Source organism: Bos indicus x Bos taurus, chromosome 27 (genome assembly GCF_003369695.1).
Source record: "Bos indicus x Bos taurus breed Angus x Brahman F1 hybrid chromosome 27, Bos_hybrid_MaternalHap_v2.0, whole genome shotgun sequence".
Lineage (NCBI taxonomy): Eukaryota > Metazoa > Chordata > Mammalia > Artiodactyla > Bovidae > Bos > Bos indicus x Bos taurus.
In genome coordinates, this window is record NC_040102.1 from 34493441 (window position 1) to 34507528 (window position 14088).

The 14088-nt window shown below is 38.2% G+C and overlaps 1 protein-coding gene across 1 annotated transcript; it reads left to right on the forward strand.

Moving 5' to 3' along the window:
* Nucleotides 1–361: 361 nt before the first annotated feature.
* On the forward strand, nt 362–13302 carry IDO1 (indoleamine 2,3-dioxygenase 1). Its single transcript, XM_027530061.1, has 10 exons — nt 362–518; nt 4848–4943; nt 5058–5177; nt 5644–5762; nt 6474–6488; nt 8867–8966; nt 9509–9626; nt 10850–10901; nt 11354–11502; nt 12506–13302. Exons 1-10 carry the CDS (start codon nt 420–422, stop codon nt 12856–12858), a joined length of 1221 nt encoding a protein of 406 aa, XP_027385862.1. The 5' UTR covers nt 362–419; the 3' UTR covers nt 12859–13302.
* The last annotated feature ends 786 nt before the right edge of the window (nt 13303–14088 follow it).

The following is a 14088-nucleotide window of genomic DNA, read 5'->3' on the forward strand; positions in this document are numbered from 1 at the left end:
GACTACAATAACTAAAAGATGGCTTAGGTCATTAGGCTTGGTTAAATTCATTATTTTAATTCAAAGTTTTTCCCCATAAAATAAAAATGTTCTTTCTGGCCACCTATTTTCATGTTTTTTGTTATTTCACTCAAGCCCTTTCCAATTCCCCTTAGGCAGTAAGCAAATGATGTTCCCAGAAACGTTTGATATGAAATATACACTTTCAGTTTCTTCATGTAATAAACAGTCATGCTTCTGTAGTTTTATTTTTTATCAAACTACAAATAAAGAAAATGGAAAATGAAACTATTCCAAAAGTGGAAGTCATTTCTTACCGCCTGTGTGGTGAGTTGTGGTTGTTGGCTATGGCAACCTCTGTAATAAATAGACGCTCTGAAGCTACTCTAGCCGGAGGAGGAACAGAGTTGACTGCAAGAATGGCAGGTGACATGTCATCTCCTGTGGAAAATTCATGGACCATCTTTAAGGAATACCACATTGATGAAGACGTAGGCTTTGCTCTTCCATATCCACTGGTAAGAGAGGACACTGGAATATGGGCAAAATTATTTTCTTGTCTTGACTTACCTGGACAAGTTAGCTTCTACTGAATAAATGTGGTTCAGTAATTTCTACTGAACAAATAGATATAGAGGTACCAAAATTGGAGGCAGAGTTTGAATAAAGGGATCTCAGTTAACGTTCTTAAAATTTTCTTCCTAGAAACTTAGCCTTAGAGGCACTTCTTACTCATCTTATACAGGTACAGAGTGATGAGATAAGGTAACTACAGAGGTATTTTAGTTTAAGACAATCACATTTCAGGGGGTATTTTGAAAAAAATTTTTTTAAAAGTAATAAATGACCCATGAGTCAAAGGAACCCCCTTTCTCAGCTGATAAACCTTAGATAGCACAAAGCATGTGTTCCTGCTTTGATGTTGTTGAGGTGGGGAATCAAGCAACTTTGTGTTGTATTAGTATTGTTGCGTATTTACTAAGCCTAAGTTTCAGGCTTAGAGAGAGTTAGACCTGCTAGATCTGCATGCTTTTTTTCACAGGTTTTGCTACAAAGGGCAAGGCATTAGAATAAAAGTGTGTCTTAAGACTACAGGTTCCTAAGTTATCTTCCCAAGAATGCCATGCAAAGCATCTTATCTTTAATATCTTAATCATCACACACTTTTATCTCATTTTTAGCAATTTACAAATATTAACTTACTCCATCTTTACAACCATCCTGAAAGGTATGTATGTTATTAATCTTATTTTCCTGATGAGAAAGTAAGCCATGCAGAATTTAAATAATTAGCCAAACTCACACAGCTAAGTAATAACAGGGATAGGAAGTGAGTCTAATCAGTCTGGTTCCAGAATCCATGGTCTGAAAACCATTATCTATTATGCTACACTGCCTAACTCAAGAGAAGGAGAGAACACAAGACATTATTTTGGTTTTTGGTTATTGTTTGTTTTCCTACTCTTGCTTTTAATGAAATTCATGAGATTCCAGGAGAGGATTTCTAGGAGCCAGTAACATGTTGTGACAATGCTGTATACCAGGATGTATCTGTACTTGTGACTGGAACAAATAGATATAGAGGTACCAAAATTGGAGGCAGAGTTTGAATAAAGGGATCTCAGTTAACTTTCTTAAAATTTTCTTCCTAGAAACTTAGCCTTAGAGGCACTTCTTGCTCATCTTACACAGGTACAGAGAGTGATGAGATAAGGTAACTATAGAGGTATTTTAGTTTAAGAAAATCACATTTCAGGGGGTATTTTGAAAAAAAATTTTTTTAAAGTAATAAATGACCCATGAGTCAAAGGAACCCCCTTTCTCAGCTGATAAACCTTAGATTGCACAAAGCATGTGTTCCTGCTTTGATGTTGTTGAGGTGGGGAATCAAGCAACTCTAGAGACAACCTTTAAGTGTGACAAATACATATTTTAGTCAGAATCTAACTATACTTAGAAATCACATCTAGTAAATACCTTGGTTAATATAGGGAAATCTAAAGCAAATTCTTTGTCCCAATCTAATTTTCCTCTTCACATGATTAAGTTAATTGAAGAAAATGAAGCGGATGTTTTAATTGTATTGCTAAAATCAACTGGCTTACTTTATATTTTCAAATCAATAATATTCAGACTTACTCTCTCTTCACAAAAGTGCACAACTGCCAAGACTGGATGTTTTGAGGAAATATGTATCAATGGTACAAAAAAAAAAAAAAACTTTTTCAGAAACTACAAAGTGTCATATCAAATTTATTCTTTATTTCCCTATAAAGTTGGTTCTCTTATAAAAGAAAATAATCACAATAATTATGTGAATGAGTAAGTGAAAATTGTTCAGTTGTGTCTGACTCTTTTCTACCCCATGGACTGTAGCCCGCCAGGCTCCTCTGTCCATGGAATTCTATAAGCAAGAATACTGGAGTGGGTTGCCATTCCCTTCTCCAGGCAATCTTCCTTACCCAGGCGTTGAACCTGGGTCTCCTACATTGCAGGCAGATTCTTTATCATCTGAGCCACCAAGGAAGCCACAAATAATTATGTAGACCTCTAAAACAGTAGTTTTGTGGTTAGGGAGAAAAAATTCAGAGCAAATACAGGAAAAGTGATTATCTAGTGAATATACTGCCTGGATCTTTCATTCCTAAAAATTTTCCCTGACTAAGTAAGTCTAGCCAATTCTCTGCAGCCCCTGAACAGGTTTGAAGTTTTTATTACATTTGTCTTCATATTTTATAGCTTCCTTATAATATTAACTTGGTTTTGAAGCTTAAAGCCTCACTAACCTTGGTTTCAGGTAAACTCAATTTATGCTCTCTCCCCTTAATTCAGTTTCGATGCCCCCAAAGGCACATCTGGAAGGAGCTTAATGAAGAAGGCCTGGGGAGTTTTCAGGACTCTGAATCTCATTTCAGGCTGTGACCTAGTATTTTTGTTTCTATATTTTCCCTTGAGACACAATTAGAAACAACACCCAGGGAGGCACTTATTAAAAACAAAACCCAGTTGAGTAAAATTTAAAACGTCATTGCCTTCCTTCAGTGATTCATGAAATGGGCATCATCCCAACTAGCAGGAAGAAAAGTACTCTGAGGAGCTGTACAAAAATGAAAGACTTTTATAGGCAGAAGAGAACAGAAACAAGGAAGTCATCATCCCTGCAGAGTGAATTGGTTGTATTGAGGTCACATTTCTTTAGAGAAAAGCAGGGTTCTATGAGCAAATCAGTTCATTACTGCTGGCCAGGGGATTCCAGATTGACTGGTTTAGGATTCCACTCTGGGAGAGGCAGAAATTGTAATTAAGTATTGTCTCCATTTAGTGACATGGGACTTAAGTTACTCCATTCTGGGTTATTGGGTCTTTTCTTTTTAAACATTTTATTTTGTACTGGAGTATAGCCAATTAACATTGTTATAATAGATTCAGTCAGTCAGCTCCGTTGCTCAGTCTTTGTGATCCCATGGATGGCAGCACGCCAGGCTTCCCTGTCCATCACCAACTCCCGGAGCTTGCTCAAACTCATGTCCATCATGTCCATAATACCATCTAACCATCTCATCCTCTGTCATCCGCTTCTCCTGCATTCAATTTTTCTCAGCATCGGGGTCATTCTTCAGCATCAGATGGCCAAATTATTGGAGTTTCAGCTTCAGCATCAGTCCTTCCAATGAATATTCAAGACTGATTTCCTTTAGTTTCACGCAGACAGCAAAGGGATTTAGCCATACATACATATTTATCCATTCTCCCACAAACTCCTCTCCCATCCAGGTTGCCACATAACACTGAGCAGTCTTATTTATAACACTCTTTTATTTGGATTTCATTTTTATGTACTTGACCAAAAATTTGCCTGTTGTACCAAAGGAAACAATCAACATGTATACATATATATATACATATATACATGCACATATATACAACATATATACAGCATCTCTTGCATATCTAGTACTGTGGTAAGAAATACAGAATTAAAAATATGATAAAACCCTTGCCTTCAGATAGTGAGATGTAAAAAGATAAAACATCTTTTACAAGTTAGAAATCCTTATGTTTGAATTACAATGAACTATGTGCACAAAACAAGCCATAAATCTGCCTGAGCCTTGCTTGTCTTATTTATGACATGGAGATAACTCTGGGGGCCATTATAATAATTAAACAAGAAATAATTAAATGAAAAATTGAAGCAAAACTGCCTCATTACTGACATTTAATAAATCTCATTTTCCTTCTATTAAAAAAAAAAACAACTTAACATCTAGCTGAGAAGGTAAAAATATAGCAGACAGCAATAAATTACTTAGGGCTTCCCTGGTGGCTCAGCAATAAAGAATCTGTCTGCCAATGCAGAAGACTTAGGTTTGATCCCTGGGTTGGGAAGATCCCCTGGAGAAGGAAATGGCAACCCACTCCAGTATTCCTGCCAGGGAAATCCCATGGACAGGGAAACCTGGCAGACTAAGTCCATGGGGTCTTAAAGAGTTGGACACATCTAAGTGACTACACACAATAATAAATCAGTTAATGTGAAAGGGGGTAATTCATAAGATTCTTCATTGGAGACATACCTATAGAATGGAATAGTCAGGAAGATTTCAATGAAATGTTTCAAGGGATCTTTGCAAAGGAGGCAGGTGAGAGGAAGAAGAGGAGCACAGAGAAGGTCCTGAGCTCTTCGTGTGCAGGTGACAATGCATGGCCTGGTGGCCCTAGACAGGCTAAGTGTGTGTTGGCATTGCGTGGCATCGATACAGAGGCAACATGGATCATTAGTGGAGACACCACTATTGGATAAGACCTTCCACTGGTGAATCAAAGCCCTGTTTCTTCTTTTTAAGGAGGACCTACCTCATCCTTATGATGCCTGGATCTCTATTGCTAGAAATCTGCCTGAACTGATCAAGAACAACCAACTACGTGTGGAAGTTGAGAAGGTTTGGAAAAAATATTACACGTTTTCTATTTCAGCTTCGTAAAAGCATTAACTTGGTTTTGTGGCACTCACATCACACATTTTGAGTTGAGTCCATCTCTCCATTTATTCTCAGTTAGCAACGCTCAACATTAATGGCCTCCGAGGCCACAGGGCACAGCGCCTGGCACACTTGGTTCTGGGATACATCACGATGGCGTATGTGTGGGGTCAAGGCGATGGAGACATCCGAAAGGTCTGGAGATTTTCATGTATTCTTTTATGTTAACACAACAGACTGACATCCAGTTGACATTTAATGTAAATGAACTCTAAGAGTATTGTCAAGGCATTTGTGAAGCTTGAGGATCTTGTGCAGAGGAGTTGCCTAACAAATATTTGGGGGAATGGATGGATGCTTGAGTGAATGGTTGCAAATGATTCACAGGCCATTAGAAAGTCAAGAATACAGCCCTGATTTCCTCTGGCCCTTTAGGTGGGCTTTGTTCTCTCTATGCCGAGATTATGTCCACATCATCACAAATTTCAAATGTAAGGGTTTTATAAGTACTGGGCTTAAGTTATGAAATGAGGAAGAGGCAATGACATTGGTTTGGTTTCACAGGGCCCTTATGTAGAACAGTTAATCTTTTGACACCCAGAAAGCAGAAGCGAAGGCGAGACATTTCAAAGGTTAATACTAAAAGTCGTGTTTTCATTAGGTCTTGCCAAGCAATATCGCTGTTCCTTACTGCAAACTGTCTGAGAAGCTGGGACTGCCTCCTATTCTACTTTATGCAGATTGTGTCTTGGCAAACTGGAAGAAAAAGGATCTCAATGGGTATGTAAACAGTGATTATAACAGGAATTAAAGGTGTTCACAGTATTTTAATCAAAAGGGAAATGGTCATTTGTTTAATCCTTGGCAGCATGGCTTTCTTCTCTGTTGTTAAGATGTAAAAGATACGTGCATGTGAGAGAGAGAGGTGTGTTGTCAACATACAATGAAATGTACATATCTTAAGTGTTCAGTTTGATCAGTTTGACTGGCTTCTTTCAAGATTCGACATTTCAATTTTAACTACTGAGTGGAATCAAAACATCTTTGGCGGTAGAGGTGGCAACATCTGGGCTTTCAAAAGAGTCTGCTTAGAATCCCGGCCCTTCCTAAGCACTGAGTAACGGATCTACTACAATGAAGGGTCAGAGGCTCTAGGTGTGTATCCGAAGAGGCGTGTTCTAGATGTGGGAGTACCGCCAAATGAAATGATTTGATCTTGAAAATTTCTTATTAGTAACAAGGTTTCCAATTGGTTTTGACAATTCACGTGTGTTCCTTGCATATTTAATTGTTTCTTTCACTTATTAAGTCCTAAATTAAATGTTTGTGACACCTACTTGACAAATATTGAAAAAACACACCTTTACATTTTTATGTATTTTTTTTTACCTTTGCTAGATCAGTAGTATTAGAGGAAATAACTCAAAACCATTTAATTTTTACATTGGTTTCCTTTCCATCTTCCAATTGATCCACGGCTGCTCTCCTAAGGCCCATGACTTATGAGTAAGTACTCCATCTTTTTCATTTGAAGAATTACTGTTACTCAAAGTAAATAAGGATGTATCACTACCCTCCACGTGCATTCTTTTAAAAGACCAATTGATTTTAGGCAAAAAATACAAAAATCTTACTTGTATATGCAGATGATACCTGACTTAAGGATGGTTTCAACTTAGGATTTTTTGACCTTAGGATGGTGCAAAAGTGATATACGTTCACTAGAAACTCAGTTTGAATTTTGAATTTTGGTCTTTCCCTAAGTAGATGTGCAGTACATACTCTCCTGTGATCCTGGGCAGGGCAGTGCAGCTCCCAGGCAGCCCCACTGTCAAGAGGGTGAACAACTGATACACTTACAACCATCATGCACCCAGACAACCACTCTGGTTTTCACTTTCAGTATTCAATAAATCACAAGAGATATTCCACACTTTACTATAAACTAGACTTTGTGTTAGATGATTTTGCCCAAATCTAGGCTAATGCAAATGTTCTAAGCACATTTACGGTAGGCTAGGCTAAACTCTGGGGCACCCAGGTGGGCAAGTGGTAAAGAATCCAATCTGCCTGCCAATGCAGGGGACACAGGAGAAGTGGGTTCAAGTCCTGGGTTGGGAAGATCCTCTGGAGGAGGAAATGGCAATCCACTCCAGTATTCTTGTCTGGAAAGCCCCATGGACAGAGGAGCCTGGTGGGCTACAGTCCTTGGGATCACAATGACTGTGACCCCAAGGTCACAGTGAGTGAGACAGACACAACTTAGCAGGACCACAAGGCTAATATTTGATAGGCTAATATCTGATATTTGGTAGGTTAGGTATATTGAGTGAATTTTCAACTTATCTTCAACTGAAGATGGATTTATTGAGATATAACACCATTGTAAGTTTAAGAAGATCTGTAGATAAATATAATTAACATACATACATATATACAAAATGCACATACATCTGTGTATCCATGACCCTATGGCCTCAGTGGCCAGAAGTAATAAAACTATTCTTTTTGACCCAATTCTTACTATTTTTGGCCAGGTACTTAACAGAGGCTAAGAGCTAGGGAAGCTAAAGTAAATACAGGAATAAGCTTACCCTCATGAACCTGGGTTAATTTGGAGGAAAGAAGATACATGAAAATTATGTAAATTGCTATATGATCACGAGAAGAATTAAGGAATTCAAGGACTATGAGTTCAAGTGAAACAAAAGGCACAGGAAAGAATCCTACAGCAAGGAATTTAAGCTGGACTTGGAAGAGTGACTAGGCATAGGTTAGAAGAAGGAAAACCTGGGACTTCCCTGGTGGTCCAGTGGTTAAGATTCTGTACTTCCAGTGCGTGGCGTGTTCCCTGTCCCTGGTTGGGGAACTAAGATCCCATGTGTCATCTGGCCAGAAAAAGTAAAGGAAGAAGAAGGAAAAGCTGAGCATGTTCACAGTGGAGGAAACAGCAAGAATGAGGGCTTTGAAATGACAAAAATCTCGGTGCATTTTCAGAATTGAAGGAAGGCTAGTGTCACTGATACATCATAAATAAGGAAGGTAACAGTAGAGGAAGGGGATGAAGAAATAAACTATAGAAATATTACATAGGACTTTGGGCTCTGATAAGGGGTTAAAACAGTATCTTTAAAAGGGAAGCTATGGAAGGTTTTTAAATGGGAGAATGATATCGCCAGCCCCATTTGAGGCTGAAACCGATGAAATATCTTATTCAATGAGCCCCAGGAAGTTAGGTGCAAAAATGGTTTGAGACCATACATTTAACTGCCATGAAACTCAGAGGTGTACTGATGCTGAGACCATATTTGCATCAACACAAAACTTCAGTGCAAAAGAAAATAAGGTGTAATAAATTATTTGAATTTCCCAATCAATTCCTTTGTAAGGCAGGATATATCACTGAGAAACTGAGTCAGGCTCACAGATAAAGTTATGGATATTATGTTTCTTTTATTCGAAAATCTACTTTTGAAAAAAAAAAAGAAAATCTACTTTGTAAATCATATCTCACAGATATCTCTATAAACCTTGAGTTTATAAATTTGTGAAAAATTGATGGGATAATAGAAAAAGAAATGCTCTTGAAGTTTCTAGTTTCAAGTTCTAGAATGGAATTTCAAGTTCCAGCTTAAAGTACTGTTAATTTTATGACCTTAAACAACAGACCTAACATTAATATTCCTAACTACATAATGGATATAGTAAACCTGCCATACTTATCTCACAAGATTATTTTGAAAATGGAGGGTAAATAAAAGTCTTGAAAATGAATAAGAATCCAACAAATAGATCAATATTGTTACTAAATTTTTTTTCTTCTTTTTAGCTTTTCTTTCTTTTATTTTTACTAAATTCTTGACTTCCTGGATTAATTTTCTTAGGAACATGGACATTCTGTTCTCATTTCCTGGTGGGGACTGCGGCAAAGGCTTCTTTCTGGTTTCTCTGTTGGTGGAAATAGCAGCTGCCTCTGCAATCAAAGTATGTCAGACCAGAAAAATGCGCATTTTGATTCACTTAAGCAGAACAAGTACTTAACAGCAGAACTCTATTATGCATAAACTAACTTGATCCTGACTGAATAGAGGATTTTAATGATTGAATTGGAGATAAGGGATAGCCTGGTACAAATAAATACTTTATTTTTTTTTGTCTCTTCTAAAATATAAAATGTAAGAGCCATATAATTAGAATCAAATTTGAAGCCCTAATAAGAGAGAAATATTTTTAACACAACTTGCCATTGGAAATTTGTCTCACAGTGACAAAAAGCTAATGATTTTTTGCCTTAGAGATAGAAATACATAAAACTATATAAACTTATCTCTAAGTGATAAAATAATAAAGACAAACCCAAGTTTAATTAAACATATGGAAATTAGTCAAACAATCCAAGGGTATCCAATTCAAGAAAGAAACGGAAATACCAAATTTAATTTCGGCATTAAGATTTAGAAGAACTTCATTCTATGCCAATATTTATTTATGAAATCTGAAGTGTTTGTCTTCTTTTTTTTTTAAAGGTGATCCCCAGTATATTTGATGCAGTACAACGTAAAGACTCAGATACTTTGCAGAAAGCGCTGCTTGAAATATCTTCCAGCCTGCACAAAGCCCTGGAAGTGTTTTCCCAAATTCATAGCAAGTATCGTGTGCCTTGCAAATGCTAGACCATGCTCAGATGTTTCTGGTTATCTAGATGTAGACTTGCAGAGAAATGGAAGCAAAACCAACTCTCATATAGTGGATGTGTTTGTGCTTTCTTTTATCTCAAGGAATTATTATATGTACTTTCCATATAATGGTGGGTTTTATTATGTTCAGAGAATCTAAATTTTGAGAGAGAAGATAAATGACCCAAGATGATATAAGTAGTGAATAGGGAAGACAGAATTCCACTAAAATTAATGGGAAAACTTGCCAAAGGTGCAGGATATGTTAAGTTCTGAAAAACTTAGCTTCTGCTTGATAAGAACTCTCTGTGAATTCTGCTTTTATGGAAATTAACTAGAAAGCCATCTAAAACAGCCATGGGGCTCGAAAGTTATCATAAAATTAACAGCTAAAAACAATAACAAAAAGAATACATAAACAAGGATTTGCAAAAGGAAATGTCCCCTACTGGATGCGCCTAAAAAATATGTGACTGTGTATCACTGGGCTTTGGCAAGAAGATTGGCCTTCAAACCAAAGACATTAGCAGGCTTTGGGGAGGGACACCCAGAGATGTGGTCCCTAGGGCTCCTGGAAGTTTTATTTTTATTTTTTGTGTTTAGGTTTGGGGTTTCTTTATGTAAGTAATTTATCAGTTATGCCCCAGGAGAAACATGTTGCTGTTGTTTAGTCTCTAAATCGTGTCCGACTCTTTTACGATCCCTTGGACTATAGCCCACCAGGCTTCTCTGTCCATGGGATTCTCCAGGCAAGAACACCAGGGTGAGTTGCCATTCCCTTTTCCAGGGAATCTTCTTGACCCAGGGATCCAACCCGCATCTCCTTCACTGGCAGGCGGATTCTTTGCCGCTGAGCCACAAGGGAAGCCCAGTAAACATATGAAGCATCCTTAAGTAAATGTTGGCAGTTTAATTGGTCTCCTGAGGATGAGCGGTCAATGGGCCCGGGCTCTTTGTCACAAGATGTGTGTTGCTCCCGTAGTAGACCCCATTCAGTGTACACAGGCGATGATAGAGGGCAGGTGAGTGAAGCTTGACCTCAGGGAATTTTTCTGCACAGACTGACATAGCACCTTTCTTGTGTCCTATACTGAAATCCAGGATCAGTTGTTTATAACACCTTGATTTTTCCCAATATATCTGATGCTACTTAATTAGCTGTATCTCATCTTTTTTGTTTTGTTTTTTTAGAATATGTGGACCCAAACCTATTTTTCAATGTTCTTCGAATATACTTGTCTGGGTATGTAGCCTTATGCTTGGTTCTGTTTTCACTTAGACAATTAACAAAAAGAAGACAACAAATTTCCACTGATGGTCCCCACTATCAATCCAGTTTAAGAAACAATTTATATCCTAAACTACATGTTGCAAGAAACAGTAAGCTATTCTCTTGGTTACTACTTAGGCAGGCACACACTGGAGTATGGACAAAAAAGCTAGTCGTTTTAAAGAGAGTGAAATAACCTTTGGTAGTGAAAGGTAAGATTTGGCTTATAGAATCCTTATGCTGAATTTGCTCAGAACCATATTAATTATTATTCTCTTGCTTGAACATGAGTAGAAGGGGGAGTATGGGAGAAGTATCATGAAGCCTAGCTCATTTCACCTTCCACTCATCCTCTGTTGCAAGATTTGACATACAAAAAATTGGCAATTGATAAAATACTGATTATTCTTCCCTTCCTAATTTAGTTGGAAAGGCAACCCCTTGCTGTCAGAGGGTCTGCTGTATGAAGGCGTCTGGGACACCCCAAAGAAGTTTGCCGGAGGCAGCGCAGCCCAAAGCAGCATCTTTCAGTGCTTTGATGTTCTCCTGGGCATTCAGCACAGTATTGGTGGAGGTGAGCGACAAATGGCAAATGACCAGCATCGCTTAGGTTAATAGTATAGTTTCTAAAAAGTACCTTCCCATCAGCATCTTATCTGAGCTTATCAGACACTTTTATAAGAATCAGTAGAGACTTTACTACAATCATCTTATTACACCATGAAGAAGCAGAAACTGAAAGAGGCTCATAAACAGACTCCCTGGTAACCAACTAAAAAGCAGGGAAGCCAGAACTCAGACCAAGTTCAACACCATCTTGATCTTGATATTTGAACATGTTTATGAGGTCTGATTGAGTGGTGAAGCCAATATCGCATGTCCTGAACATGCAAGGTCAGATTTAGGAGAATCTGCGAATTCTGAGAATCGGAGAATCTGCGAAAGAGAAAGTCTGCGAATGAGATAAGACCACAAGCGGAAGCTGGAGAGTGGAGAGGCTTGGCATTGTTCTAGTTCCCCAACCTACCGCCCAGGGACCCCAGGGCCAACACGTGCACCAAAGTTTAAAGATGAGCCACGTTCATTATATTCCTTCTAGGGGATTAAGGGAGCAGAGGAAGAGGCTCCAGGTAGAACTTCTTTCTGCTTTTCTTTCTTTCCTAAACTTCTATTTTCCTAAATTTCTAAGGGGAAAGCTTTGGGTTGCATGACAGTAAGTTTTGTTGTTGTTTTTTTTATTTTCTGAGCTCATTCTCTTATTTTAAAATGATCCCTTTAATTCTCTTGGACTCAGCATCACAGTCTATCAAGTATAGTACATCTACCTGTCCTTAGAAGGATCAAATACACTAGGAACATGAGAAAAGAAGCAAAACAAAAATATAATGAATGAGTTTAGCTCATGTGGTTTTTAGAATTAAGTGTATTTTGCAGTAATTACCATTACTAGTAGCAAGATTAGTAGGATGCTGACTTGATGATTATAAATTCATGGCCACCCACTCTGGCCCACTTGGCCTTCCCTCCCTGGACAGAAGACTGCTTCAGACTCCTTACTAACTCATCTTTGTCTTCAGTCCCTGCAGACTCTGCTGCTGAATTTCTCCAGGAGATGAGAACATACATGCCACCAGCTCACCACAGCTTTCTCCTCTCATTAAAGTCAAAGCCCTCGGTCCGTGAGTTTGTTCTTTCAGAAGGCAATGCTACCCTGCAGGAAATTTACAATAAGTGTGTGCAAGCTATGGTCTCCTTGAGAAACTACCATTTGCAAATAGTAGCTAAATACATCGTGATTCCTGCAAGGCAGCAACCCCAGGTGGAAGAAAACTTGGAAGAAGAAAATAGAGGAACTGGAGGCACCAATGTCATGGACTTTCTGAAGACTGTAAGAAGTAAAACTAAGAATTCCCTGTTGAAGGAAGAATAATTGTAATCCAAGAAAGTAAATCTTTGCCATATTTTGTTTATTTTGACATATGTTAATTATCACTGTCCATTATATCAGAAATAGCATTGACATTCATCAAGAGGAAAATGAAATTTATGTCTATACAAAAGCCTTCACAGGGATGTTTATTGCAGCTTTATCATAATCACCCAAACTTGGAAACATCCAAGATGTCCTTCAATGGCTGAATGGATGAACAAATCAAAGTACATCCTGACAACAGAATATTACTCAGGGCTGAAAAGAAATGAGTGCTGTGTGACAACCTAGAGGGGGGGATGGGGTGGGAGGAAGATTCGAGAGGCTGGGACATATGTATACCTATGGCTGATTCATGATGATTTATTGCAGAAACCTATACAATATTGTAAAGCAATCATCCTCCAATTAAAAATTAAATTTAAACATTTTATAAAAAAGAAATGAGTGTGGTGTATTTCTTCCCGGTTCAGTAACAAATGTTGAAAATGAACTTATTTACAAAATACAAACAGACATAGACTTTGAAAGCAAATTCTGGTTACCAAAGTGGAAAGGTGGTATGTGTGTGGGGGGGGGTGGTGGTGGTTGTGGTGGTAAATTAAGAGTTTGGGATTAACATATACACACTGCTGCTGCTGCCACTGCTGCTAAGTCGCTTCAGTCATGTCCGACTCTGTGCGACCCCATAGACGGCAGCCTACCAGGCTCCCCCGTCCCTGGGATTCTCCAGGCAAGAACACTGGGGTGGGTTGCCATTTCCTTCTCCAATGCATGAAAGTGAAAAGTGAAAGTGAAGTCGCTCAGTCGTGTCCGACTCTTCGCGACCCCATGGACTGCAGCCCACCAGGCTCCTCCGTCCATGGGATTTTCTCAGGCAAGAGTACTGAAGTGCGTTGCCATTGCCTTCTCCCATCATATACACACTACTATATATAAAATAGGAAATCAACATCAAACTATTGTAGACCACAGGGAAATCTACTCAATATTCTGTAATAACCTATTTGGGAAAAAAATATGAAAAAGAATAGGTATTACGTATAAGTGAATCATTTTGCTATACTCCTGAAACTAACACAACATTGTAAACCAACCATACCCCAATACAAAATTTAAAATATTTTTAAAAAGAAAAAAAAAAAGAGTGATCAAGCGATGAAAAGACATGGAGAAACATAACATGCATATGACTAAGTAAAAGAGGTCACTCTGAAAAGGCTACAGACT

Coding starts and splice junctions, on each gene's coding strand:
- IDO1 (XM_027530061.1), top strand. CDS start 420: ATGGCAGGTGACATGTCATCTCCTGTGGAAAATTCATGGACCATCTTT. Junction 5,178..5,643: donor GCGATGGAGACATCCGAAAG/GTCTGGAGATTT, acceptor TGTTTTCATTAG/GTCTTGCCAAGCAATATCGC. Junction 9,627..10,849: donor AGTGTTTTCCCAAATTCATA/GCAAGTATCGTG, acceptor TTGTTTTTTTAG/AATATGTGGACCCAAACCTA.